The following is a 27,827-nucleotide window of genomic DNA, read 5'->3' as shown; positions in this document are numbered from 1 at the left end:
GAGCATCGGACCGGTGCCCGGTCGCCTCCGTCCACTCACTCCGGCCCTGTCCCTGGAGGTCTTTGCAGGTGCTCAGCTAGGAACAGCTCTGGTTGCAGGATTGCAGGCTGCCCGATGGCTCTGCAGTGTGCTACGTGAGCCTGGAGTGGACTGTGACTGCCAGGGCAAAATCCCGGGAGGGGTTCGCACTTTAGGGCAGGCCCCGAGGCCATAAGAACTTGGGGGCAAAGGCTGGCTGGCCCGGCATGTTCCCCAGCTGGGCTGGGGCACAAGGGGACCACATTACTCTTTATTTAGTGACTCCATCCTCCCAACCCCTGCCACAGACCCACAGGCTCCTTGCTTCCAGCCCCGAAGACAGGTTCCTGACCTTGCGAACGTGATCTGCCCAAGCGCCATGCTCACAACTGGGGGCTTCTCCGGAGGCAGCTCTGAGTGGTGGGGGGTAGAAGCTTCTCGTCCTCGCTGTTGGCATGACCCAGAGACACCGGTGCCCATGCTCTGTTCTCCTTCTCCCTCCGCCCGCAGGCTGATGAGCTCAGCTCCCCCTTTGGGCAGATCAGCCTCAGCCGTCAGGGCTCCACGGAAGCTCCAGACCCGTCCTCAGCCATGTTCCAGCCGCCCCTCATCTCCCAGCATCCTCAGCAGACGGGATTCATCATGACGTCCCCGGGACAGCCCATCCCTTCCTCCAGCTACTCCACCTCGGGACACACGACTCCCGCTCAGCAAGTCCTGCAGCCCCAGGGCTACCTGCAGCCTCCCCAGCAAGTAAGCAACAAGGGCTGGGACAGTGTGGGTGGCCTGGGGCGAGACAAGCCATGAGGGAGGCTAGTGCCAAGTGTTGGGGTGAAGGGGGGGCAGCCCCTGGGAACGGAGCATCTAGTCCACGGAACTCAGCCTGCACCCTTTGCGCTGGCTACCAGGGGTATTGCAGTGACACGGAGGGGCCTGAGTCGTGGATCAGCACTGCAGACACCCCAGAAAGAGACAGTCCCTGCCCCACCCTGCTTGGTGTCATGGGGCTTGTCTGCACGGGAAGGCTAGACCAGTAGGAATTACGGTCTGAATGTGGCCAGGGGGACGTTCTCGGGCCAGGTCTGCACTGCGGTTGGTCAGGGCTGGGATGAGGGGTGGTTCCTAACCAGCAAAGCCCCAGTGTAGACCCAGTTATACCCGCAAAACCCGCTTTTGCCACTATCGCTAATTTCACTCACGGGGCTTGAATAAGCCCTATCGCTATAAAGCTCAGTTCTGCCTCTATCCGCTGCGTCCACACGTGGCGGGTTTTGCCAGGATAGCTCTGCCAGCAAAACCTTCAAGCATAGACCCGGCCTTACTCCGGAATATGAGGGGCCTTTTCTGGGCTTAGTTTATGCCCCTTGGGAAGCGGGTTAAGGAAAACCCCCACTTTTACTCCCGAATAAAAGTGTTTGCCTGGCGAATTCGAACTGCACCATAACCAGTCAGACTTTCGAGTATAGGCCAAGCCCTAAAGATAGGTCTGCGGGTACTTGCATGGACAACAAAAATTTGGTGGCGGGCTCTTGTATCTAGTTCTAACATGACCAAGCAGCTGGAAGTTGAAGCTAGGCACATTCAGACTGGAAATAGGACATTTTGACCAGTGATGAGAGTGAACCATCGGGACAACTGGCCGAGGGCTGTGGTGGGTTCTCTGGCACTGGCGGTTTTAAATCAAGATCCATGAATGGTTTTTCTACAAGAGCAGCCGTAGTTCAACCAGGAATTCTTTCGGGGAAGTCCCAGGGCCTCTGTTATCGGGCGGTGGGACTAGCCCATGAAAGACGAGAGACATTGGGGTGGAGCATAAGAAAACACACTGGTCAGCGTCCATTGGGAAGGAGATTCTCCTTCACTTCCTGTCCTACACTCTTGCCCAGCTTGGTGCTGTGCAGTATATCACCCCCAGAGATGGCTGCAATCTGAGGGGGCGCTGACGGGATCCCTGTGTCCAGATCAGAGAAAATCCCAGGTACTGCTGGGCTCTTGAACCTAGCGGAGGAAGGTGGAACACGAACCGGTGGCTGGAAGGTGAAACCAGCCCCGTTCCGGTTGGTAGAAAGGCCCCACTGGTTAGCAGGGCAGGTGATGAACTCTTGGAAGTGATGTCCAAGGGGAGCGGTCGGGTCTCCCACTCTGGATGGCTCCAAATCCAGCCTGGCTGGAAGATGCTTTAGTCGAACACATTGCACAGGGTAACTGGGTGACGCGCTGGCCTGGGATCTATACACTGATGCTCTAACGGTCATGTCTAACCTTAAGCTCTAGGGATCTATAAAGAAACCGTGTAAGGCCCCGATCCTGCAGCTTGTCCTCACGTCGGTAGGGTTCCCCCACGGCCCCACAGTGCTGTCATTGGGGCCCGGCGTGGGTGGGAGTTGGGACCTCCTGAACCTCGACTGCTACGTCACCGTGTCCCCCTTCCCTTCCCCTGCTGTGCTGGCATGAATCCAAAGACACCCCCCAATGCCCATCACACGCCCACAGGCTGCTGCCCCGGCTCTGGTTCCCGGCCCTGTAGGGGCGGCTTTGTGAGCTTGCAGGGCGGGGGCTCGTTCCTCTCTCGCAGCAGCCCCAGCGTGAGTCCTGGCTGGTCTGGGGAGGGCAGAAGGCCTGGGACCTCCATTTTCTCACCCGTTGCTCGGAGCGGCTCGATTTCTCCACAGACTTTCTTTGTTCTGCTAGATTCAGGTTTCCTACTACCCGCCCGGGCAGTATCCGAACTCCAGCCAGCAATACAGACCTCTCAGTCACCCGGTGGCCTTCAGCCCCCAGCGCAGTCAGCAGCTCCCACAGCCTGCACAGCAGCCTGGTAAGGGGCTCGGGCAGGCGCCGGCCAGGGCTGGGCGGCGGGAGGGGTCTGCGGCGATCTGCCCTTTTTTGGAGCTGCTCCCACCCGATGACAGGTTAATAGTCTGTGAGCAGGGCTTGTGCCCCCCCAGGCCTTGTCTATTTGCCCACCAGCTGCAGTTACTCGTAACTTGCTCCAAAATGTTTCTCTGGCTTAGAGACGGCGTCACAGCAAATCCTCTTTCTCACTGCCAGGCCGGTGGGCTTTGTTCACACCCTCAGGATCCCTCCGCCAGCCAGATTTGGGGTTGGGGAGGGATTTCCCCCCCAGCTCGGATTGGCAGGGGGAGTGGGGTGGGGGCGGTTCCGGCAGTGTGGGATGCGCTTTGCTGGGATTTCTTGGCAAGTCTCACCTATCCAGTTCCCTGTGATGTCCAAGGCCTCAGGCATCGGTGGTACCTGGGTCTCCCCTGTTCTAAGCCTGGGGCTCACAGCTTAGTTTCCTGGGGGCTGAAATGCATTAGTCTGACTAAATGCTTTGGCTTTGACAGGAGTCCAGGGTGAGCTATGCAGGAGGTCAGACGGGCGAGCTAATGGTCCCATCTGGCCTTTAAGGCTATGAAACCAGGAGGAGTTTCTACCCTCTGTCTCAGCCCAGAAGCCTTGTATCCCCGTCTCCCCGCTCCCACCCCCGCTGACAGTTAACCTTTCCACCAGAGTGCAGGAAAGAACTTTAAACCCCGTTTGTTAATGCATAAGAAGAACACTTAAAACTGGCTGAATTTTTATAGCTGGAGCTTTTCCATCCAGCCTGCGGGACTCTCTGCCGCAAGATATCATGGAGGGCAAGAGCTTTTCAAACCTTTCCTGCTTCCAGGCATAAACCAACTGGAAGAGATGGTGTGACCTATTGGGAAGAGCACTGGACTTGGGAGTCAGGAGCCCTGGGTTCTATTCCCAGCTCCGTCACTGACCAGCTGGGTGTCTGTGGTCAAGTCGCAGCCCCTCCCTGTGCCTCAGTTTCCCCATCTGTCGAATAGGGAGAATCATACTGACTCCCTCTGTAGAGTGCACTGATGGAAGAGGCTAGAGAACAGCGAGAGATACTGACCGGGGTGGTGGGGGGGTTGGAACTTTCCCTGGGGTCGGGGTAGACCTGCTGTGGTGCCTGTCATAGGGGTCCGTCCTGGTCGAGCGGCCTCCTCGCTGCAGAGCCTTCCCAGCTGCCGCTGGGGTGCGGAACGTGAACGAAGGGACCCGAGCTGCATCACTGGAGTTGCGCGGTGCCCCAGAGACGCGCTTACGTCCCGCCCCTGTCCCGCAGCAGGTTTACAGCCAATGATGTCCAACCAGCAGCAGACGTACCAGGGCATGCTGGGAGTCCAGCCGTCCCAGACCCCCGGCCTCCTCAGCAATCAGAGGAGCAACATGGGGAGCCAGATGCAAAGCATGCTGGGAGTCCAGCCGTCCCAGACCTCCGGCCTCCTCAGCAATCAAAGAGGCAACATGGGGAGCCAGATGCAAGGCCTGATGGTCCAGTACACGGCACTGCCCTCGTATCAGGTGGGCAGCGGGGCCACGTGACATAACTCGGGGGCGACGCCAGCCCAGCTGAGATAAGGCTGCTGTATACCAGCTTCGGCCTGGGCTCCCGGGCGAGGGAACCCCCCTGCGTGTCGCTCCCGGCACTCCCAAAAGCCAGGCCGGTGTGTGAGCCCTGACGTCTGCATGCTGCCCCCGCGCCAGTTTCCAGGGTAACTGGGTATTGATAGTCACAGCGGGCGCAGCTAGATTCGTCTAGCTCCTGACATAATCCAGAGCAGAGGGTGTGAACCGGAGGCCGGGCGCATAATGCTGGCTGCACAGACGGGGTCCCCCAGAAGCCTGCTCCTCCTGCCTTGCTTCTCACACCCATGGGTGTTCTCATTCCCCGGCAGTGGCGTGAACCCGTCACTCCCTCCCCGTGCTGGGCTGGGGGAGAGGCCGCGGTGCGAAAGGGTCTGACGCTGGGAGCTTGGGGGTGTGGGCAGAGCCAGTCCCAGCCCACAATGCCCTGGGCTCTCTGCCCTGGGCCTTCCACCCCTTCCCTAGCAAGGCTGCCCCCAGCCTGGTGTGGACTCCCTCACGTTCCTCCTTTGGTTCCGGTCACACCTCGGGTGGGAGCGCCGCTTCCTCCAGTGCCGCTCTCCATGGCTCCCCTCCGCTTCTCGACGCAGGTCCCGGTGGCTAGCGAGTCGCAGGGGGTGGTCCAGCAGCCGTTCCAGCAGCCGGTGCTGGTGCCCGCCAGCCAGTCGGTTCAGGGAGGGCTGCAGTCCGGCGGGATGCCGGTCTATTACAGCGTCATCCCCACGGCCCAGCAGAACGGCACCAGGTAAGGTGAGCGGCATCTCCAGCCCACCTCCGCTCGGAGAGCGAGGGGCCACGGTGCCTGGGGGGGGCCGTGCGGCGGGTGGTTGCTGGCTGAGCTGGCCTTGGTCAAAGGGGAGAGGATCAGCAAGGCAGAGTCGCAGGGGCCGGGGGGGCCTTTGCTGCTGGGCTGGCAAGATTCTGGGCAGTGGGGGATAACCAGGGGGCACGTAGGGGGCTGTGTTTGGAGCCTCTCCTGCTCCAGGGTCTTAGGCACAGCTGCTGAGGAGCAGAGGGTTTAGCTCCTTCCAAGGCAGGCCTGTCGCCCACATGCCCAAGCTGTGATGTCCTCGGGCATCAGGGCAGGAAGGTGCGGGGCAGGTGATGCGCTGGGGTCCCCCATCCGTTCCTTCCCAGTTGGGCCGTGCCGTTCCACCACATTCCTACTTGCAGCAGCAGCCCTGAGCTTGCAGCTGGAGCCCCCTGCTCGCCCCGCTGGCCTTCCCTGCCCAACCAAAGAGTCGGGGCATCAGCATCGCCAGAGTTCCCTTTCTCCCAGCCGTAGTGTGGCACTCCTCCCCAGAACCGGCTGCACTGCAGCAGTCCTGTGAGCCAGGAGCCAGCACGGGGAGGGCTGCCCCAAGTCCCCGTGCGTCTGCAGAGCGGGGAGGTGACCCCAGCACAAACGGGTGTGGTCGCCCAGCCCCTGGGTTGGGGAGAAGCTGCCTCTCAAAGGCGGGGTCTGGGGAAATGCAGCTCTGACGCCTCACTGCAGCTCTCTCCTCCTGGCAGCCCCTCGGTCGGGTACCTGCAGCCTCCCGGCTCCGAGCAGTATCAGATGCCCCAGTCTCCCTCGCCCTGCAGCCCGCCACAGATGCAGCAGCCGTATTCGGGTAAGGAGAGACCGCTGGTTCCCAGGCTCACCCTGCCCCCTGCTGGGGCGCTGGGAAGTACCTTGGCGTCCTAGCCCAGGAGGGGCTGGCTCTCTGGGGGGGGTTGGTAACACACAGCTGAGCCACCTGCTCCGACCCAGGCCGACAGAAGCGGTTGGTGGCTTCTGTGAACTGAGTCGGGTGGGTCTCAGCCCAGTTCCCTGCCCCCCACGGTCATCAGCAGACAAGCCAAGGCCGGGCTGGGGCCAGGCAGAGCCTGGTGTGGGGCAGCCAGCCCTGCTGCCCTGCCTCCTCTGGGAGAGACACTGGGCGGCCAGGCTGCCCCGCCACCAGGGCTCTGTAGGGAAATTGGAGAAAGAGACGGAGGCAGCTCAGCGTTCGGACACTCTGGGACGGCCGGTGCGTTCACCTAGCGATCCAGGTCCCTGGGGGGAGAACTGGGGCAGGGCTGCTCTGCTCACACAGCCCAGCTCTGCACCTCCCCCGCAGTGGCTGTGAGTGGTGCCCAGGGGCCCGGCCCCTCTGCCCGTGGGCTAGCCAGGCATTTCAGCCAGGGCCAACGGGGCTCTTCCCAGCCTTGTGTTGGCTGGGCCTCACATGCCATCTGCTGGGGGCACCGGGTATGGCAGCGGGCTCTGGGCGTTCTCAGACTCGACAGCCTTGAATTGGCTGGAATCAAGCTTTTAAAACTGTGGTGACAGGCAGGGGGCTAGGAGCTAGGACTCCTGGGTTCTATCCCCAGCTCTGGAGGGGAGTGGGGTCTAGATGTTAGCACAGGGGGGGCTGGGAGCCAGGACTCCTGGCATGCGCTGGGCCTGGGCACCCAGGGCAGAGTGGTGTGGGCATTTGGGGGCACTGGTGCTGCTGGGGATGTTGAACTGGGCCCCCCGTGCATATCTGGGGGGCAGCAGGCCATGCAGGAGAGGCAGGTGTTAGGGGAGGGGTCGGGCGGGTACACAGGAAGTACGAGGGAGCGCGTCTCTAGGCTCCCGGGGGAGGGTGACAGGGTTTTCGCACCAACACCTCTCTGTAGTCGACCGGCATTAGCCAAACCCCTGGGGCTGCCTGGCATTGCGAGCAGGCGGCCAGGACGGATCAGCTAGGTCAGGAGTGACCCTGCAACAGCTGCGCGGCCCGTGATGTCACCCTTCCCCTCTCCAGCTGGCTGGGGGGCCGGGGGTCAGCAGCCAGGCCAAGGCCAGAGCAGAACATCTGTACCAGCCCAGCTATGGCTGCTTTCTTGAGCTGCCCCCCGCCCCTTCCCCCGTCGGCCGGAGCAGGGTTTAGCGCTGGTAAATTTCCCTCATCCTCCTGCCAGCACCGAGGGGGGCGAACACGGCCCCGCCTGGCACTGCCCCGGTCCCGTCCCAGCGCAGTGCAACCCCAGTGTGGTCAGCCGGCTGGGCTGGGCCGCAGAGAGCACGGAGCCCAGTTCCAGGTGGCACTAGCAGGCGCTGCTCCCACTAGGCTGCACTGCCTCCCCTGAGGAGCAAGGCTGGGGCTGCGGGGAGAAAGGAGGTGCGGGAGAGCGGAGTCGTTGGTGGCCAGGCCGGGGCACTGCTTTGCTCTCAGCTCCCTGTTTCTTCCCCTGGGGGAGCCTGGCATGGTCTGGATCAGACCCCCCGAGAAGGACAGGAAAGGAATGCTCCCTGGGGTCCCTGTGCCCTGGAGCCACCCGCTCTGCCATCCTCGCCGCAGCCCCACGGGGTCACCCAAGTGCAGGCTGGGGCCCCGGGAGCTCCTGGCTTCCACTGCAGGTGGACACAGCGGGAGTGATGGGGGTGCAGTGCCAGGCATGGGGAGACAAGGAATAGGAGGTGCCATGCCAGACACAGTGCCAGGCATGGAGATGCAGTGCCAGGCACAGGGAAGGATTGGGGGGCAGTGCCAGGCATGGAGATGCAGTGCCAGGCACAGGGAAGGATTGGGGTGCAGTGCCAGGCATGGAGATGTAATGCCAGGCACGGGGAAGGATTGGAGTGCCGTGCCAGGCACAGGGAAGGATTGGGGTGCAGTGCCGGGCATGGAGATGCAGTGACAGGCACCGGGAAGGATTGGGGTGCAGTGCCGGGCACGGAGATGCAGTGCCAGGCACAGGGAAGGATTGGAATGCAGTGTCGGGCATGGAGATGCAGTGCCAGACACAGGGAAGGATTGGGGTGCAGTGCCAGGCATGGAGATGTAATGCCAGGCATAGGGAAGGATTGGAGTGCAGTGACGGGCATGGAGATGCAGTGCCTGGCACAGGGAAGGGTTGGGGTGCAGTGCCGGGCATGGAGGTGCAGTGCCTGGCACAGGGAAGGATTGGAGTGCAGTGCCAGGCATGGAGATGCAGTGCCAGGCACAGGGAAGGATTGGAGTGCAGTGACGGGCATGGAGATGCAGTGCCTGGCACAGGGAAGGGTTGGGGTGCAGTGCCGGGCATGGAGGTGCAGTGCCTGGCACAGGGAAGGATTGGAGTGCAGTGCCTGGCACAGGGAAGAATTGGGGTGCAGTGCCAGGCATGGAGATGCTGTGCCAGGCACAGGGAAGGATTGGGGTGCTGTGCCAGGCACAGGGAAGGATTGGGGTGCAGTGCCGGGCATGGAGATGCAATGCCAGGCACAGGGAAGGATTGGAGTGCAGTGCCGGGCATGGAGATGCAGTGCCTGGCACAGGGAAGGATTGTGGTGCAGTGCCGGGCATGGAGATGCTGTGCCAGACACAGGAAAGGATTGGGGTGCAGTGCCGGGCATGGAGATGCAATGCCAGGCACAGGGAAGGATTGGAGTGCACTGCCGGGCATGGAGATGCAGTGCCAGGCACAGGGAAGGATTGGAGTGCAGTGACGGGCATGGAGATGCAGTGCCTGGCACAGGGAAGGGTTGGGGTGCAGTGCCGGGCATGGAGGTGCAGTGCCTGGCACAGGGAAGGGTTGGAGTGCAGTGCCGGGCATGGAGGTGCAGTGCCTGGCACAGGGAAGGATTGGGGTGCAGTTCCAGGCACAGGGAAGGATTGGGGTGCAGTGCCAGGCATGGAGATGCAGTGCCTGGCACAGGGAAGGATTGGAGTGCAGTGCCTGGCACAGGGAAGGATTGGGGTGCAGTGCCAGGCATGGAGATGCTGTGCCAGGCACAGGGAAGGATTGGGGTGCTGTGCCAGGCACAGGGAAGGATTGGGGTGCTGTGCCAGGCATGGAGATGCAATGCCAGGCACAGGGAAGGATTGGAGTGCAGTGCCGGGCATGGAGATGCAGTGCCTGGCACAGGGAAGGATTGGAGTGCACTGCCGGGCATGGAGATGCTGTGCCAGACACAGGAAAGGATTGGGGTGCAGTGCCGGGCATGGAGATGCAATGCCAGGCACAGGGAAGGATTGGGGTGCAGTTCCAGGCACAGGGAAGGATTGGGGTGCAGTGCCAGGCATGGAGATGCAGTGCCTGGCACAGGGAAGGATTGGGGTGCAGTGCCAGGCATGGAGATGCTGTGCCAGGCACAGGGAAGGTTTGGGGTGCTGTGCCAGGCACAGGGAAGGTTTGGGGTGCAGTGCCTGGCACAGGGAAGGTTTGGGGTGCAGTGCCGGGCATGGAGATGCAATGCCAGGCACAGGGAAGGATTGGAGTGCAGTGCCGTGCCAGGCACAGGGAAGGATTGGAGTGCAGTGCCGGGCATGGAGATGCAGTGCCTGGCACAGGGAAGGATTGGGGTGCAGTGCCGGGCATGGAGATGCTGTGCCAGACACAGGGAAGGATTGGAGTGCAGTGCCGGGCATGGAGATGCAGTGCCTGGCACAGGGAAGGATTGGGGTGCAGTTCCAGGCACAGGGAAGGATTGGGGTGCAGTGCCAGGCATGGAGATGCAGTGCCTGACACAGGGAAGGATTGGGGTGCAGTGCCGGGCATGGAGATGCTGTGCCAGACACAGGGAAGGATTGGGGTGCAGTGCCAGGCATGGAGATGCAATGCCAGGCACAGGGAAGGATTGGAGTGCAGTGCCAGGCATAGGGAAGGATTGGGGTGCAGTACCAGGCACAGGGAAGGATTGGGGTGCAGTGCCAGGCATGGTCCCCCCAGAAAGCCCCTGCACCACCGAGTGGAGGTTTCTGTAGCCAGGGGAGCCGCTCCCAGCCCCCGCTCCCCAGGCTCTGATGTGAGCACCCCTCGCCTGGCTGGGGGCAGGGGGTGCCCGTCCCGGCGTTGTGACCCTGGGAGCTCCCGTCCCAGCCGCCGTCTCCTCTTGGCAGGGGTGTCTCCGCCGGGGCCCGGCGTGGTCGTGATGCAGCTGAACGTGCCCAGCGGCCCCCAGCCCCCGCAGAACCCTCCCGTGGTGCAGTGGAGCCACTGTAAATACTATGGCCTGGACCAGCGGGGGCAGAAGCCGGGGGACCTGTACCACCCAGACACCAGCGCCCAGGTACAGGGCGGGGGGGCCACTGCAGCCTGGGCGGGACCCCGGCCTGAGCCTGATGCGGTCAGAGAAGGGCCCCAGGCACTAGCCCAAGGCCAGGGGGGCTGGGGGTCGGATTCAGCCCCTTGCAGAGAGCCAGCTCAGCACGTCCCCGTGGGGTGGTGGTAGGGGGCGCGGGGCCTGATCCGTGCCTCTAACCCTTTCCCCCGTCTCCAGGCCAGCACCCAGCTAACCAGCCCCATCACGTCCCCCACTCAGTCCCCGACGCCCTCTCCCGTGACCAACCTCAGCAGCGTCTGCACAGGGCTCGGCCCGCTCCCGGTCCTCACTCAGTTTCCCCGGCCCGTGGGCCCAGCACAAGGTGAGAAGGGCGCCAAGGGTGAGACGGGGTGCGGGGAGCCTTGGAACCAGAAGAGCCTCTATGGTGAAACTGGCCAAGCTCAGAGCTCCGAGGAGCCCGGGCCCAAGGCATGGGGTGGTCTTGACGGGGTGCATTGTGGGAGTTTGCATCCGGACAATGGGCCCTTGGCCTGGTCCCCTGGGGAGGCACCGGTGGCCAGAGAGTGAACCCTGACTTGCCGAGGCAGCCTTCGAACCTGCAAAGCAGTCGCTGGGTAGAGCCTGGCGCTCCAGGGAGCTGAGGCCTCTCAGCCAGCTGTTGCAGGGGGCGGAGCCTAGTGCCCCGTGGGGCGGGGCCTGCTGGCCAGGTGTTACAGGACCCACCAGATGGGTTATTTCCATAGCGTCGGTTGCCTTGAAAACCCGAACTCAAGGCCTGCGAGCGTCCCATATAACCACTCACCCTGCTACTGTCACGTCCTCCCCGCCTTTCCGGCCCGTGCCAGTGAGACTGGTGCCCAGAGAGGAGGCCTCACCCCCTTGCTGCCCCCCCCCCCCGCTCCCGGGAATGGCTGTGGCCGAGCTGACGCGCACGTCCCTGGCAGGAGCAGGGAGCGTGGAGGGAAGGACCATCTCCTGTGGGGTTCTGCAGCGCTGCACCCCCCCGCCCCAGCACCCCCAAATCTCTGCTTCTGCTTTCCAGGCGACGGGCGCTACTCTCTACTGGGCCAGCCACTGCAGTACAATCTCTCCATCTGCCCTGCTCCTCTGCTGCCCAGCCAGTCCACCTACAGCACACACCAGGTAGGGAGAGTGCGGCCGCCAGCCCGGAGGCAGGCTGGAGTCCCCCATCACAGCCAGTCCTCCTCCTGGCCCCCGACTTCGGATGGAAACATTGGCATAGCTGGGGCTGGAGGAGTGGGGGGCTCGTGACTGGTCTTCCCTGTTCGGATTCGAGGGCTCTTTGGGGGATGCAGAGATTGGGGGGCTCCCAAAGAGGAAGCTGCTCCCTCAGCATGGGTCTGTCTGCGGCACTAGCCCACCCTAGGTGCAGGGACTCACTGGCCTGACGTCTCTGATGCTGTAGCCCTGCTCCTGTCCCCCATCCCCCAGAATTGGACAAGGGAAGCCAGACCTGAGTCCCAAGGTGGGAAAACAGGAGACTTTTTTCCTTAATGGTGGGTTTTCGACCAAAAACTCTGTTTTTGACAAACTCAAAACATAGAGAAAAAGTCCTGCACACCACACACAATTAACCTGTGGAACTCATTGCCAGGGGACGTTGTAAAGGCCAAGAGTATAACTGGGTTCAAAGTCATGGCGGACAGGTCCATCAATGGCTGTTAGCCGAGATGGTCAGGGATGAACCCTCAGGCTCTCTGTCCCCCAAGCCTCTGACGGCCAGAAGCTGGGACTAGAGGGCAGGGGATGGATCACTCGGTAATTGCCCTCTTGTGTTCAGTCTCTCGGAAGCATCTGGCATTTGGATTTGGAAAAGGAACAAGCTTTGAAACTGCGGAATTTCTCCCCTGCCTTCTGTATAAAAGCCCAACAAACAATGCCCCCCCTTCAAACTCCAGCCAGTCACCTTTGTCCCCCAGAAAGAAGCAAAATGTGGGGGGTGAGCCCCAGTTTCCCCTCCCTCAGGCCAGGCAAAAATTACAATAGAGTCAGTCCCAAAGAGTGCCCTCCCCCCTGCCCCGGAGCGTGGCCCTTTGCAGACCTAGGCCCTGGTTGGTGCAGAGGGACGCTCGGGCTCCACCAGGACATGCCCTGCGCTGCAGGATCGGGGCCCTAGCCCAGTGCCCGCAGCCCGTCTCTGAGCAGGCTGACAGCAGGCCGGCTGAGTTCCCATGTAAATAGTCCCTGGGCTGAAACGTCACTCTGCCCCAGCCTCGCCCAAGCCGGACGTCCGCACCGAGCGTCCTGCAGCATCTCCCCCGAGATGGAGACGGGCGCAGGGAGCAAGCTGCTTCCTTGCTCCCTGGCCTGGGAGTGCAGGCTGGAAACGGCCCTTGCCTGTCCCCGCTCGGCTGCACCAGGGGCTGGGCTAACCTCTGTGCTCTGGGCACGCTGGCCAAGGGGCTCCCAGCCGGCTCTGCGGGACGGGGCGGCTTCTCCGGGTGACTCTGTTTTCGCTCTTCCAGGGCCAGACAGGGATGAAACACGGAAACCGAGGCAAGAGACAGGCCCTCAAGTCAGCGTCCACCGACCTCGGCACAAGCGACGTAGGCGAGTGACCTCGGGGGCTGCTCACGCCCACCCGTGCCTGGCCTCGGCTGGCAAACGCCCCAGCCAGCCCAGCCTCCCGGGTGCCTCCCTCGCCAGTCACCTGCCGAGGGGGCAGTTTGAGCCCTTGTCACTGGGCAGCAGGGACCGATCCTGGACGGGACCTGCTGGGGACTAGAGAGGAGAGACCCATGGTCCTCGGAAGAGCTGCCCGCAAGCCCCCTTAGAGAGTGTGCGCGGTGGCAGCAGAGAGGCCCCCGGGCCTCCCCCTCTGCCCCTCTCTGCCCCCGCCACACATGGCACAAAGCGCAGGGCCCTGTGCTCCCCCGGCTGAGCTGCGTCCAGCGGCTGGAGGCGTGTGTGCCAGGAGACGCACACACTGTGCTGTGGGGTGTGATCTAATGGTGAGGGGGGGCTGAGAGCCAGGACTCCTGGGTTCTACCCCCACTTTTGGGGGGCAGTGGGGTCTATTGGTTAAAGTGGGGGGCGGGGCTGGGAGCCAGGTTCTGTGCCCAGCTCAGGGAGGGCAGTCTAGTGGGTAGAGCAGAGCTTGGTGTCCAGACTTGTGGGCTGTTCCTGTCGCTGACTCCCTCTCTCTGCCTGTTTCCCCACCGAGATAGTAGCGGGGTGGCGTCTGCGAAGTGCTTTGAGATCCCCCAGCCGAAGCTGCTCAGCTGGGGTTCTCTCCAAACGCCGGGCTCGGCAGCCGGCAGAGGGCTCTCTGCCGCCCGCCCGGGGAGCATGCTCAGCGCTTGCTAATTGGGGACAGGCTGCAAGGCAATGTCCTGCCACGGGTCTCGGGGGAGGCTTAAAATCCCTCCCCCTTCCCCGCCCCGGATAAACAGCTGCAGCAGGGAGACCCCCTCACTCGGGCAGTGGAGCAGGCAGGGGCCGGGGGATCTGTTACACGCTGGTTTAATATTAGCACAGAATTCGGTCTGCCAGGGCCCTGGAACTGCCGCTCACCCCCGCCTGGCTCCCGGAGCCCGAGCCGCGGCCGCGACGCACTCTGTGCCCTGACAGCTGCAGAGTACGGGCAGCTCGGCCTGCGGGCACGGCCTGGCTCTGCCCCCTGTGTGGGGCTGGCACAGGCGGGTGTGGTTCCGTTCTGGGCCAGGTCAGAAATTAACCACGACCCCTTGGCATCAGCTGCCTCTGCCCTCCGCCGGGAGCTGGGTTTGCCCTGAGTTCAGAGGCACCGGTGTCTGGGACTGGCCGTGCTGCCCAGAGAGGCTCCCCAAGGTGCCCCCCAAGGAGCCCTGAGCGCTCGGCCCCCCTCAGCTCTCCCCACCCATGTCCCCGGGCCCGAGTCTGGCTCCAGGGTGGGCTGATAGAGGGGAGGCAAACTCTCCTGCCAGGGAACGTCCTGTGCCCCGGGACAGGCTCTGCAGGGCTGCATGGGACGTGCATTGGCCCACCCACCACAGGGAGAAGGGGGTGCCCTGGGGCATGAACTGCAGGGACATCCCAGCTCCCGCCTCTGGGATTCAAGCAGGGACCCCTCCCCTCCCAGAGCAAAACCCAGGCATCCTGGCTCCCAGCCCCCCCACGCTAACCTCTAAGCCCTACTCCCTCCCAGAGCCAGGTATGGAACCCAGGAGTCCTGGCTGCCCTCTCCCCCTGCTCTAACCTGTAGACCCCATTCCCCTCCCAAAGCCAGGGAGAGAACCCAGGAGTCCTGGCTCCCAACCCCCTCCCTCCCTCCCTGCTGTCACTGGTTCCCAGTCGCTGGTTCCCAGCCGCTGACCTGGCCTTGTCTCCCCGCAGTGCTGGGCCGGGTGCTGGAGGTGACGGACCTGCCCGAGGGCATCACGCGCACCGAGGCCGACAAGCTCTTCACCCAGCTCGCCATGGCCGGGGCCAAAATCCAGTGGCTGAAGGAGACTCAGGGGCGGCGCGGGGCCGGGGGCGGCGCAGGCGACCACCACGGGCCGGCGGAGAACGGCCGGCACCCGGACCTCGCTGCCTTGTACACCGTGGTGGCCGTGTTCCCCAGCCCGCTGGCCGCCCAGAACGCCTCGCTGCACCTCAACAACTCGCTCAGCCGCTTCCGGCTGCGCGGGGCCAAGAAGAACTACGACCTGCGGGTGCTGGAGCGGGCCAGCTCCCAGTAGGCCCCCGCCGGCCCGGCCCCACCGCCCCCCCGCCGGCCGCGCGCCCGGCCTCTATTTATATGGACACAATGAAGAGATGAGAAATTGATGATGATTGGGGTATTTTTTTTTTTTTTTTTGGAGTGGAAGAACATTTCCCCCCCCTCGCCCCCCGGTAACGTGCCCCCCACTGCCCCCCCCGGACACGTGTCTCGTTTCGCCCCGCGTTGTGCCGTGGCGGGCACCGCGTTCAGTTGCACACGCAGGTGTTGGCTGGGTCTGGTCGCTGTACAGTCTATTTAATCCGGGGGGGCGGGGGCGGCAGGGGTTTGGTTTTGTTTTTAAATATAAAAAAAAAAAAAAAAAATCGTCCATCACTTTAAAGCTGCTTCCGGTTTCTGTGCCCAGCGCGAGGGGTTAACGCGAGACGTGCCCCGCTCATCTCTGAGACCGCCACCTCTTCCCCCCCGCACTGTACCCCTCCTGGGGTGGCACCAGTGGGGGAGGGGTGCTCACGGGGGGTGGGTGTCGTCCCCACTCATCAGCAGGGCTAAGGAGCAGGCCTAGACACCTAGTAGGGTAGGGCCGAGCCCCCCCCAGTCCCCCTCCATTGGGATGGCAGTGTGGGGCAGTCCGGTGGCCCTGGAGAGGATCGAAGGGAGGGATGGCTCCCCGCTGAGCCCCATAGCCATCCGTGCCCAAACTGGAGCCTCCAGGAACTGGCACCAGCGGACCAGAGCCCCTGCCCGCGGCATCGGCCCTGCGGCGCTGAGCCGGGCCCCTGGGGGTGGAGCTGATCCCGGGCCCTGCACCCCCACGGCACAGAGAGAGCAGGCCAAGCTTCGTGGCCTGTGGGCTACTGCTACCGGCCCTGGCTCGCTGCTCCGCCAGGCCAGGCTACGCTCGCCGTGGGAGAGGAGCGAGGCCCGGCACAGACCTCACGGCAGGCCCAGCGTCGGCCTGCAGCGCTCCAGCCTCCCGGGGGCCGGGCCAGCCCCTGCGGTGACGGGCAGAACGCACCAGAGAGGTAAGAGCCGAGTGGAGGGGGCAGGTGGGGGATTCTCAGACCAGCCTGCAGCAAATCGCTCTGCCCCTGGGCTGTACCGCGGGGGCAGCAGCCCTGGGGCTGAGCAGGAGGGGGGTGTCCCTGGGAGGGGCCGTGCCCACCTGCGCCCCCCAGGGACGATAGAGTCTCAGGCTGGAGACCAGCGCTGCCCGCCGCAGAGCATCCAGGGCCCCAGCCCTCCCCCTCTGTGGGGACTCTGGTGTTCGGGGTCAGCCTGGCAGAAGGGATTTCGGATCCACATGCACCAGAGCCTGACAGATTCTGGGGCAAACAGCCAACTCCTGGACGTAGCCCCCAGGCCTGAGCTCCCCACCCCGGGCGGCCTGGGTTGGGCCGAGTTCAGCAGCAGCTGGCCTCCCTGTCCCATCGCCCAGTTGCTGGGGGGCAAGGGGCGCCCCGGCTGCACATCTCCCAGGCCAGTGCGGGGGTAGGACCCAGTAACCCTGGAGCAGCCCTGCCAGGGGTTTGTCCAACTTGCCCCCCCAAAACTCCCAATACTGGGGATGCCAAAATGTCCCTGGGAGTCTGGCCCGGAGCCTCCCTGCCCGGGGCATTTAGCCAATTGCTCCTTGTCCCCCGGGCAGGAGGAGGAGTCGGGCGAAGGCCTGGCCATGGGGCCTGGAGCCTGCTACAGAGCGGCTGCCCCAGTCCCCGAGGACAGAGGGTGTTCCCCACATGCGGGGGTACACGGACACAGCCCCCCATATGGTTTAAGCTTCCGCAGGAAGGGACAGGGTGGGAGCAATCCAGGGACAGGGCCTGTGATGGCAGCTCAAGGCGGAGAAGCTGGTGGGGGGCAGGAAAAGGGGGTGCAAGCGGCCCCCTGAGAACTGCCCCGCCAGGGCCTCCCCAGCGGGCATCAGAGCGGCTTGGGGCATGCCCCGTGTGCGCTGCGTTATGGGTATTGTCTGCAGCCCAGGGCCATGGGGAACAGAACACAAGCTGGAGCAGCCCTGAGGCTGCTCTGACTTGGGCCGGGCAGGGCCCCCCAACTAGAAGGACACAGAAGTGGCTTTACCCTGTCCCAGCCCGGTGACCGAACCTCAGGCCCTGCATGGGGGGGTTCAGGCAGGTCTGGGGGGCTCGCCCCAACGTCTGCCGGAGCCCGATGCCTGCAGGGAGAGAGAGCCTGCCAATATCTTGCTCCTCAGCCGCTGGGTCTCCCTGTTCCCAGGCAGAATCCTCAGAGCGCGGCTCCTTGGCCGGTGGCCATGGCCCGGTGCATCCCAGGGGCAGAACGCCCTTTCCTGTCCCCGTGGGGACATGGGAACCGAACACCTGCAGCCAGGGTGCCCGTCCCACCTGTGGCTGGGCTGGCTACCCTGTGCCCGCGTCCACCGGCGCCCGGACCCTCCAGGCAACCAGCCAGTGGCTCCCGCCGGCCAGGCCCGCTCGTGTGCAGGCTCCAATTTCTCGGCGTCAGCTTCCCGCATGGGGCTCAGCTGTTCGCTCCCCTCTCGCCCTGTCACTCCGTCCCCGGCCGGCAGCCGAGCGCCCCTGTGCAGCCAGGCCTGGGGGTCGGCGCTGGCTACTCTGGGGCAGCCGGGGCCCGTCGGCACTGCTCCTGGGGAGGATTTACCCAGCTGGGAGGGAGCCCGAAGCTCAGAGGTGAGTCTCCCCCCGCCCCTCCCCCGCCCCCGGCCTGCTGTCTTTCTCCTTTCCCCGGCTGTGCACCCATTTCAGACGCCCCCTTCCCTTCCAAACTGGGGCAGGGGGTCCGGCAGCCTGGGCCCCCAAAGCGCCCCCGGCCTCCGCTCTCAAGCGTTACACACACACCACGACAGACGTTCCTGCTGTAACATGCACCCCCGTCGCACACACACACACATGCTCGCACACGCCCCTGCGACAGGCTCGCACACGCGACAGACAGACGTCCCTGCTGTAACATGCACCCGTCGCGCACACACACACCCCCGCGGCAGATACACATCCCTGCTGTTACACACACACGTGACAGGCATGCGTGCACACAACAGACACGTTCCTGCTGCAATACACACCCCTGTGACACACCCAGACACACGCATACACACCCCTGCGGCCGACACACGTCCCTGCTGTGACACACGCCCGTGACACACACCCACGTCCCTGCTGTAACATGCACCCCTGTGAGACACACTCACACACGCACGCCCCTGTGACAGACACCCCCTGCAAGCTGGGGGAGCAAGGGCTCGTATGATGCCGGGAGCTTAAAATAGCACCTGGGCCGGACGTGTGGGGAGCTGCGGGCGTGGCACTGCTGGGCACAGCAGAAAGGGGGCGATCGGTAGGCCCAGCAGTCGTGGGGCTGGGACTGTCTCCTCTGGGGGGCGCGGTAAGGCCTTGGCAGAGAAGCAGGGCCCTTGCCGTGACGCCGACCGGTGCTGTGTAAACCCCCGGGCAGGTCGTTCGTCTGGCACCGTGGGCAGGAGCGTGGGCCTCCTCTGTGCCCATGGATGCCCCGTGCTGGGCCCTGGCGGGCGCTGCTGTGGGGCAGAGACGGGCACCGAGCTGGCTCATCCCGCGGCGCCCTCAATTGGCTGCAGGTTAGCGGGTGTTGCCAGGGGAGCCCCCGGGGCCCCGTGACGCCTCTGCTCCCCCTTGCAGCATGACTGAGAGGGAGTCCCTGGCGCCGCCAGCCTCGCCCGCGCCCGGGGGGAAGCCAGCGAGCAGGGTAAGTGCTGCCAGGGGATTGGCCTCGGGATGGGGGGGCTGGGAGGTTCCCCCCGCCAGCGCTGCCTGGCCCTCTTGGGGGGGCTCCTTTCCGGCCCCACTGGCTGCCAGTCGGGGGGACGCAGGTCCCTGTGTCCCAGCGGCTGGAACCCCCCCCCAAGTCCCGGGGATGTCATGAGTTGGGGGTGTCGGTGGGGACGTGGCCTGCTGCCCGCGTGCCCCCCACCTCCCCGTGCCCAGGTCTCCGCGGCCGGCACGCCCAGCCCGTTACGCCTGTGCAACGGGCGCCCTGCGCTCACTCCTGCAGGGAGGGGGCTGGGGGTCCTCTGCCAACGCTGCCCCCCCCGGCGCAGCAGGCCCCAGAGAGTGGGGGGCCTAGCGAGGGGGCCTGAGTGAGCTGGGGGGGCAGGGGGCAGTCGTGGGCAGCAGAGGAGGTGGCTCTGGCACCCACAGCAGCCTGGGGTGTGCAAAGGAGACGAGGGGGGGCGTCGCCAGCCCCCCCCCCGGCTGCCCCCAGCCGTTCCCTCTGGAGCCAGGGCACCGTCTGGGCTCCTGCTGCATCCATCCGGGGCAGCAGCCTGGCCACCAACCCGCCATCAGGGCGGCCTCGCCTGGCCCGTGGGGCATGAGCCCGGATCCGGGGCTCCGTGCTGGGATGGGGGAACCCCAGGCCAGGTGCCCTGCTGAGGGCGGGGGGGGGACCGAGCGAGGGGCTGGGGGGCAGGACTCCTGGGTTCTCTCCTGGCTGTGCCACTGACTCCCCGTGGGACCCTGGGGCAAGCCCCCGTTTCCCTCCCATGCCTCAGTTTCCCCCGGGGGGGGGCGTCAGTGTCTCCGAGGTGCCCAGTGTCTCCCCCCCCCCCCCGGCCCCCCAGCTCCAGGCGCTGAAGCAGCTGTTCCTGCGGAGGCCCAAGGAGGAGCCACCGGCAGAACCGCAGCCCAATGGGGAGCTGGTCAGCCCCACGGGGGGGCCCCTCTACTACTTCTACGAGGAGGAGGAGGAGGAGGAGGAGCCTGAGCCGCCCCCCGAGCCCCAGAAGCCCGTCAACGACAAGCCCCACAAGTTCAAGGATCAGTACTTCAAAAAGCCCAAGTTCTGTGATGTCTGCGCCCGCATGATTGTCCGTGAGTGGGGGGCGGGGGGGGGCTGGTTAGCCCTGGGGGGAGGGGTTGGGGCGAGGGGGCATGGCTGGGGAGGGGGGCGGTCCGGTGGGGGGGGATAGGACGTGGGTGGGGGGGGACGTGGCTAGGGCAGGGGGCACTAGGTGCAGGAGGGGGGCATGGCTGGGGAGGGGGGCACAGGCAAGGAGGAGGGAGGGGGTATTTAGGCCAGAGAGGTAGGGAGCATGGATGAGGAGTGGGTGGGGGGCACTGGCCCAAGGGGGCAGGGGACAGGGTGGGTGGGGGGGGACACACCTTACTGGGGGGTCAGCGACCCACACAGAGGCAGCCCACTGGGACTCCGCCCCTCCTCCCCGTGGCACTTTGGCCAGTCCTGGGGGACAGTAACGTGGCCCCTGCTGCCCGGCTCGGTGGGGCACATGGGGGTTGAAGGGGCCCGATGGCCGCCCCCTCCCCAAGGAGATATCCATTCCCACGGCTCTGTGAAGCCAGTCACGGAGGGCGGGACACACTGCCCCTGTGCCAGCCCTGATCCCTGCTGGGGGGGTCCCTGTCCAGCCTCCCGTCCCCTCTCCCGTTCCATGGCTGGGAAGTTTAATCGACCCGTCTTTGTCCCCCCCGCCCCAGTGAACAACAAGTTTGGCCTGAGATGCAAGAACTGCAAAACCAGCATCCACCAGCACTGCCAGTCCTACGTGGAGATGCAGCGCTGCTTCGGGAAGATCGTGAGTCCGGCCCAGCCCCACTTGCACCAGTGGGGAAACTGAGGCACAGGGAGGGGAAATGAGGTCACTGAGGTCCCACAGGTTTAGAGGGTAGAGCTGGGGTAGAACCCAGGAGTCCTGGCACCCAGCCCTGTCCCGCTCTAACCACCAGACCCCACTTCCTTCCAGAGCTGGGGTAGAACCCAGGAGTCCTGGCTCCCAGCCCTGTCCCGCTCTAACCACAAGACCCCACTTCCTTCCAGAGCTGGGGTAGAACCCAGGAGTCCTGGCTCCCCTGCTCTAACCCATTGCCCCACCGCTCCAACAGCCAGGGATAGAACCCAGGAGTCCTGGCTCCCAGCCCCTGCTCTAACCACTAGACACGCCCCGCCCCCGAGCTGGGCTAGAACCCAGGCGTCCTGGCTATGCAGGCATCTGTCCTGCCCCGGTAACTCCCCCGTTCTCTCTCTCTCGCTCCCAGCCCCCCGGGTTCCGCCGGGCGTACAGCTCCCCCCTCTACAGCAACCAACAATATGCCTGCGTCAGGGAGCTGCTCTGTAAGTACCAGCCCCTCCCCTGTGGGGGGCCACAGACCCCCCCTCCTGCCCCATAAGTGGAACAACCTCCCCCCCTCCCCCCCCCGGAACTCACCGCCCCCTTGTGGTGTCTGACTCAGCGGCAGCCAATCGCAGCGACCCCGTGTTCGAGACCCTCCGGACGGGCGTCATCATGGCCAACAAGGAGCGAAAGAAAGGGCAGGACGATAAGAAGAATGTGAGCTGGAGGGACAGGGGGGCCACGCTGGCTGGTGAAGGGGGTCCCCAGGGTGGGCGCTGATGGGGGGAGGAAGTGCCCCAAAGCCGAGGCCTGTGGGGGGCAGGGGTGGAACGTCTGGCGCAGGCTGGGGGCGATGCCAGGCTGCCCTGGCATGGGGTGCTCTGGCGAGGGACCAGAATCTCCCTGCTGCGTCTTGGGGACCCGTCCACGGGCCGGGAGGTGAGGATCTGCGCCCCAAATGTTATGGCAGCCACTGGCATCCCGGCAGCCACACACAGCGGGTGGTTCCCGGGCTCCCACTGAGCCCCACTGCCCCGTTCCCTGCCCCCCACAATCCACCAGGACCTGCCCAGCCTCAGCGCCCCATTCCCTGCCCCCCGCAATCCACCAGGACCCTGCCCAGCCGCAGTGTCCCATTCCCTGTTAACCACAACCCAATAGGGCCCAGCCCGACCCCAGCGCCCCGTACCTGCCCCCCATTATCCGCCAGGGCCTTGCCCAGCCCCAGTGCCCCATTCCCTGCCCCCACCATCCCCTGGGCCCTGCCCAGCCCCTCGTTCTCTGCCCCCCACAGTCTGCCAGGGCCCTGCCCAGCCCCAGCGCCCCGTTCCCTGCAACCCACAATCCAATGGGGCCCGGCCCAGCCCCCCCGTTCTCTGCCCCCCACCATCCCCAGTGTCCTGCCCCAATCCCTGTTCCCTGCCCCCCTCAGTCTCCTGGGACCTAGCCCAGCCCCAACGCCCCATTCCCTGCCCCCCCCATCCCCAGGGTCCTGCCCTCCCCCTGTTCCCTGCCACCTACATTCCTGCGGCGCCCGGCCGGCGCCCCCTCTCTAACTTGCTTCCCCGTCTCTCTTCCAGCCCTTGGCCACCATGATGGACGAGGATTCAGAGCCTGGGAAGCACGAACTGGGCAAACTCGAGGCAGGTGCGAGCTGTGGGGGTCTGGCGGGGGCCTGCCCAGCTCTGTGCCCCGTGATGCCAGGCAGGGCGTCCGGCCCAATTGTTTTCCTGCCACCCCCGCACCTGCCCTGGGGTCTCAGCAGCAGGGTGGAATTTGTGGGGTGTTGCCCACAGCCTGGGCCCTGGGTGCTTGGGGGGGGACCCATCTGTTAACTTGGTAAATGAAACTGAACCCCCCTTTCTCCTCTTCCTTCCTGTGCTTCCAGGCAACCCAGACGGGGACAAGAAGGCAGAGAAAAGCACCCCCGACGACAAGGTACCCCCTCCTGGACCCCCCTTGCACCTCACTGCCCCTGCCCCCTACTCCTGGGGTCACAGTCCCCTGACAAGGTACCCCCTTTCTGTACCCCACTGCGACCCCTCCCCCTGGGGTCACAGCGCCCCTACTGACAAGTCCTCTCCCATCCTCCCCCATGGGCGGGGCCCGGCTGCAGCCAAGCTCTGGGGTAGGAAGAGGCCGTGGGGCGCAGCCAGGGCAGGGCGGTTCCTGCTAAGAGCGCTCAGGGCCTGGCAGCCAGATGGTGCCCATAGTCCCTGCCCCACCTGCCGCTGCTCTGACCCCGTTCTCCCGGCCCCCGCAGAACAAGAAGCCCCAGCCCGGCTTCCTGCAGACTCATTACTTCGTGGCGCTTTATCGCTTCAAAGCCCTGGAGAAGGACGACCTGGATTTCCAGTGAGTTTGGGGGGCTGTGTGTGACGAGCGCCCCGGGCCTGGCATGTGGCATTAGCCCCCGAGGGATGAAATTGTCCTTGGAGGCGCATCGGTCGCAGGGTCTGTCTCCGCCGGTTGGCATCCACATTATGCAGCTCGGCTGCCCCCCGGGCGCAGAACTTGCGAGCCCGGCTTCCAAACACCGCTGGGTTCAGACAGATGAAGAAATGCCAGGGGTGGGGGTCGTTCTGTGCCGTCAGCTCCTGAGCCGTTCGCACACGCTTGGGTCCCGTCCTCACGCCTGCCTGGGCCACGGGGAGAAACAGCCTCCCTTTTCCAGACGAGATCTCCCCTCGTCACAGGGCTCCGGGAGCTGGAGCTTTCAAAAGCTGCCATGGCCGCACTGCTTACAGCCAGGAGAACCACAGCTGAGATCAGGGCCCCCTGGTGCCGGACACTGGAGAGAGACCCTGCCCCCACTGAGATCAGGGCCCCAGGGTGCCGGGCGCTGCACAGACAGACCCTGCCCTGCCTGAGATCGGGGCCCCCTGGTGCCGGGCGCTGCACAGACAGACCCTGCCCTGAGCTCTCAATCCAGACACACAGGGGAAGGGGGGATTCCCCCAGGTTCATAGTCGGGGGGGTTCACTCCAGGTCACACAGGGAGTCGCGCCGAGCGGGGGATTGATCCTCAATCTCCGGGGGCCCAGCGCAGGCCCCATGAGCCCACGGAGGAGCGAATGCAGCGGCCAGCGGTTGAGGCATCTGTGGGGCTGGGGAGAGGCTGCCCCACCCAGCTGGCTGCCCCAGGGCCGTGGCGTTCTCGCTGGGGCTGGTGTCCGAGATCCCAGGGCCCCGCGGTGTCAAGGATGGGCCCTGCCCCGCAGTGCTTAGCCCGAGTCCCTTCCCTTGCAGCCCGGGGGAGAAGATCACGGTGGTGGATGACTCCAACGAGGAGTGGTGGCGGGTAAGGAGGGGTCTTCCCAGTCAGCTGGGGAGGGCTCCGGGGTCTCGGCAGCAGCGGGGCACACGGTGGGGGCAGCGACTGGGGGGATAGAGCTTAAAGCCGGTGGATCTTCAGCACTCACGAGGGTGAGGGGCTGCCTCGAGCTTCTCCCCAATCCCAGCCCGCAGCCCCCTGCTAGCCCAGCCCTGGGTTCACCCCCCAGCCCTGCTGGGGCCCCTCACTCCTGATCCCCAGCCCCTGCTAGCCCAGCCCGGGGCTCCCCCCATGCAAACAGCTTTGCCAATGTCCGCACCCCACAATCCCAACCCGCCGCTTGCACTGTTCCAGGCCCAGCATGTTGGGGGAGGGGTGGTGTCCTTGCAGGCTGGGCTGCTCCCAGTGACCCCCCCGCCCCCCTCCCCGGTGTGACTCCTTGCAGGGGAAGATCAATGAGAAAATTGGCTACTTCCCCCCGAACTTCATCGTCCGGGTGCGAGCGGGCGAGCGGGTTCACAAGGTCACCAGGTCCTTCGTGGGTAACAAGGAGATCGGGCAGATCACGCTGAAGAAGGATCAGGTGAGCACAGAGCCAGCTCCCCGGGGGGGCCTCACCCCTCCCCGACACGCCCCCCCAGCCCGGTCCTTCTGCTGCACAGCCAAGAAACACGCCATCCACCTCGGGCACCAGCAGCTCAGGGCATGGGTGCCCGGCCCTGAATCCCTGACGCCTCCGTGTTCTCCCCTCCCAGGGCAGGGGAGCCCAGCCCTGCACCCTCAGACTGCATGAGGCCCAATCCTGCACCCCGATCCATCCCTCCCCCCTTCCATTCCCCAGCGGTCCTCACTGCCTCTCTGCCCCTGTTCCCCTCCACCTGCATGGATGCCCAGCCCTACGTCTCTGCCCCCGCGCTCCCTCTGTCTCCTGCTCTGCATCCATGTGCCCCACTGCATCTCCAACCCCAGCCCCACCACTGCCCTATGGGCAGCCTGCTCTGTATCTGGTTCCCAGTGGCGTCTAACCTGCCGCCCCTCTGGGGCACCCTCCTTCCTTCCCCCCAGATCGTGGTGCAGAAGGGGGAGGAAGTGAACGGGTACGTCAAGGTCTACACCGGCCGCAAGATGGGGCTCTTCCCCGTCGACTTCCTGGAGGAGATCTGAGCCCGGGCCGGCGCCGGCAGCAGTCTTTAGCCAAGGGGCGAGCGGGCTGGGCCTGGAGCCGCGCCTCATGCCCGAACACGGCCCCCGGGGGGGCATTTCCTTAGAGATCGCTCCTGGGGGCAGCTGCAGATGGAGCCCCCCTCCTGGGATAAATGCCCCGCGTCGCTGCAGGGAGCGGATCCTCAGCGGGGATATCGGTGCTGGGGTGCCAACTAGGCCATGATCCGTCAGCCGCCTTGGCCCGGGACGCGTGGCGGGCTGGGGCAAGCAGCAGATCCCTTGTTTGCTTTCTCCGGAGGATGGAAGCGGGGTGGTGGGGCCAAGGGGGGCAGAGAGGAGCTCCCCCAGGACATTTCTCTCCTGGCACGCTCACCGACGGGCAGAGGCGGGTGTGTGTGTGTTTGCACTTAGGGCTGGGGTACCTTGAGGTGTCTCCCTTCCCCGGGGGGGGGGGGTGTGTGTGTGTGTGGTGGTGGGGGGGTTACCCCGGCTGTTGCTGGGGGTTTGCAATCTTGCTACATGTTGTCAATATACCCATGTTTCCCCTCCCAGTTTGTTCTCTCTGGGGACCCGGGGCGTGGGGGTGTCGGGGCTGTGCTCTGGGGAAGGGGCTGCACGGCTGGGGCTTGGTTGGAGATGCAGGGGTGGTGGCCTGGTGGCTTGGAGGTTTGCATGGGGCACTGCCTGGGGGCAGGGGTTGGTTTGAGCCACGGGGGGTTCAGAAGGGCATGCACGTGCGTGGGGGGAGAAGGGTTTGCTGGCTTATGCCCCCTCCCTCTCTGTGCCCTGGCATCCTCTGGCACCAAGGCCTGGGGGGGCGATGCAGCTGTGCAGCCAGCAGGGGGCACTCCTGGCACAGCAATTGGCCTTTCTCTGCAGCTCTCTCCTTTCGGGCTCTCGGCTGGGCTCCTCCATTTGAACAGGGCAGGGTTTTGCATCAGTAAAACTCCCACAGCCTGGCTACTTGGTGTCCCGTTGTGGCCCAGGGAGAGGGAGGACTGGGCAGCGGGCCGGGGTGGGGGCTGGCTTGGATCTAGCCCTGGGCATGAACTTGCTTCCCGTCCCTGGTTGCTCAGGGTGACCTGAGTTTGCTGGGTCTCAGCTGGGGCCGGTGTGTGGGGTGAGCCAGCCCGGGGAGACCTAGGGTCCTCAATCCACCGTGAAACTGTCTCCTGTCGTATTAACCCTTGTCGTCAAATTCCCGAGTGAGCATTTCTTGCTGCCAGCAATCCGGGGGCCCCAGCGGGGTGGCTCACGCTCGTATCCCCGCCCCCGCGTGTCCATTGCGGGGTTTCCTGCACGACGCTTTAGCGCCGCTCCCCCTGCCCAGGGAGATTTCCTGCCCTCCCTCGAGGCTGCTTTCCCGGCCCACGGCCCCGGCCTCGGCTGCCTGCAGGACGGGCAGCTCCCACCACAGCACCGGGAAGTGGCCGCCCCGTGCAGCTCGGAGCTGAGCCCCATCTGGGCCTTGTCTCCACTGGGGAATCATGAGCACGTGTTGGTGACCCACATTAGCCAATGAGTGGGAAGCTGGGGCTTTTTCGGGGAGATCCAGGTGCCGAAGCTGGGATTGCAACTCCTGGGTAGCCGAGAGAGGCAGGTGGGGGCAGTGGTGAGAGTGGGAGAATGGGGCAAAGCCAGCTGGGACTTCTGGCTCTGCCACAACCATTCTGTGCAACCCTGGGCAAGTCACTTACTCTCTGCTGTATTCATCCTCACAGCCCCTGTGGGACACGAGACTATGAGGGGCTCTGGCTTGAGGCTTTATTGGGGCTGGGAGGGAGGGGGGCCACCCCAACACCCCAGAGCCAGCAGTTCAAATCCCAGCTCGAGCAGCCATCTCCATGCAGGTCCTGCCAAGCTGGGGTCCTGCCTGGAGTCAGGGGGAATGGGATTCCTTCCCTAGTTGCGCTTGGTGCTGTGTGCCAGGTTGGGTGCCCGCTCTGCCCCAGAGACAGCCGCATTGACAGGGGGAGTGACTCGGGAAATGGAAATGACCTGCCCGGTGAACCAGGCAGGAGCTGGGGGTACCCAGCAAGGGCGAAGAGCAGAGATCCTTCCCTCTGGCACCGGATCTATTTACAGCAGAACGAGTCCCTGAGGGGCTGAGCCAGGGACCGGGCATCTTGTCCAGAATCCACAGCCACCCCGCCGGGGGGCCTGAAAGCCCAGAGCTGGGCTGCGTGCCGTCCAGCCCAGAACTGGAGCCCAGCCCGGACGGCGCCATGTATGGGTGCCAGGGGACAGGTGCGGCCGCCCTAGGCCTCTCCTGCCCTAGAGTTTGTTTGGTCATTGGAAAATTCAGGGCTTGGCTGGGGGAGGCATGCGGGGGCGAGGAAACAGGTGCTTCCCTGCAGGGCGTCTGATCCGGTGCCGAGGTCAGGGCCAGCACTGGGACAAGGCGCAGAACCCAGCCCCCTGCACTGGGGGCAGGGGGGTATCTTCAGAGCCAGCTCCTGGGGCTCGTTGATGCTCTTGCCCCCCGCCCCGGGAGGCCGTGGGGCAATACAGGGGGCTGAGGGACATGTCCCCTCTAAGGATCCGGCCCGCTGGCCCTGAGTTGACAGGGGGTTGCCCCTGGAGCCTGGTGTTCACAAACTGGGGGGTCGATCTCCCTTGTGGCCAGTAGGTGGCACCTGGGCCCTGCCCGTTGCTCTTCCCCAGCTGTAACTTGGCAAGT

The 27,827-nt window shown here is 64.8% G+C and overlaps 2 protein-coding genes across 22 annotated transcripts in view; both read left to right on the top strand.

The window, feature by feature from the left end:
• Window positions 1-15,483, top strand: part of R3HDM2 (R3H domain containing 2) — a 127,736-nt gene extending 112,253 nt beyond the window's left edge. For 13 of the 18 annotated variants that reach the window (XM_073319348.1, XM_073319354.1, XM_073319344.1 and 10 more), the window contains 10 exons: window positions 529-771; window positions 2,710-2,836; window positions 4,139-4,377; window positions 5,031-5,185; window positions 5,953-6,053; window positions 10,275-10,444; window positions 10,655-10,799; window positions 11,481-11,581; window positions 12,925-13,009; window positions 14,774-15,206. In XM_073319348.1, coding sequence (XP_073175449.1) covers window positions 529-771; window positions 2,710-2,836; window positions 4,139-4,377; window positions 5,031-5,185; window positions 5,953-6,053; window positions 10,275-10,444; window positions 10,655-10,799; window positions 11,481-11,581; window positions 12,925-13,009; window positions 14,774-15,120 — 1,713 coding nt within the window. In that variant the 3' untranslated portion in view covers window positions 15,121-15,206. Of the gene's footprint in view, window positions 1-528; window positions 772-2,709; window positions 2,837-4,138; window positions 4,378-5,030; window positions 5,186-5,952; window positions 6,054-10,274; window positions 10,445-10,654; window positions 10,800-11,480; window positions 11,582-12,924; window positions 13,010-14,773 lie in introns of all 18 variants that reach the window. The other 5 variants (XM_073319353.1, XM_073319339.1, XM_073319342.1 and 2 more) reach the window with 2 other exon arrangements.
• A 542-nt stretch (window positions 15,484-16,025) lies between these two features.
• Window positions 16,026-25,598, top strand: STAC3 (SH3 and cysteine rich domain 3). Of its 4 annotated transcripts, none has more exons than XM_073318645.1 (12): window positions 16,026-16,126; window positions 18,761-18,827; window positions 19,702-19,951; window positions 20,576-20,673; window positions 21,134-21,209; window positions 21,329-21,426; window positions 22,290-22,356; window positions 22,598-22,647; window positions 22,973-23,064; window positions 23,959-24,010; window positions 24,429-24,566; window positions 25,049-25,598. In XM_073318645.1, exons 2-12 carry the CDS (start codon window positions 18,762-18,764, stop codon window positions 25,145-25,147), a joined length of 1,086 nt encoding a protein of 361 aa, XP_073174746.1. In that variant the 5' UTR covers window positions 16,026-16,126; window position 18,761; the 3' UTR covers window positions 25,148-25,598. The 4 variants fall into 4 exon arrangements, with proteins under 4 accessions (XP_073174746.1, XP_073174745.1, XP_073174747.1 ...); XM_073318644.1 differs by lacking the exon at window positions 16,026-16,126 and adding an exon at window positions 17,609-17,773; XM_073318646.1 differs by lacking the exons at window positions 16,026-16,126; window positions 19,702-19,951; window positions 20,576-20,673 and adding an exon at window positions 17,609-17,773.
• The last annotated feature ends 2,229 nt before the right edge of the window (window positions 25,599-27,827 follow it).

The sequence above is a fragment of the Lepidochelys kempii genome, chromosome 20 (assembly GCF_965140265.1).
Source record: "Lepidochelys kempii isolate rLepKem1 chromosome 20, rLepKem1.hap2, whole genome shotgun sequence".
NCBI classification, from domain to species: domain Eukaryota; kingdom Metazoa; phylum Chordata; order Testudines; family Cheloniidae; genus Lepidochelys; species Lepidochelys kempii.
This window is presented reverse-complemented; position numbering and strand designations above follow the sequence as displayed.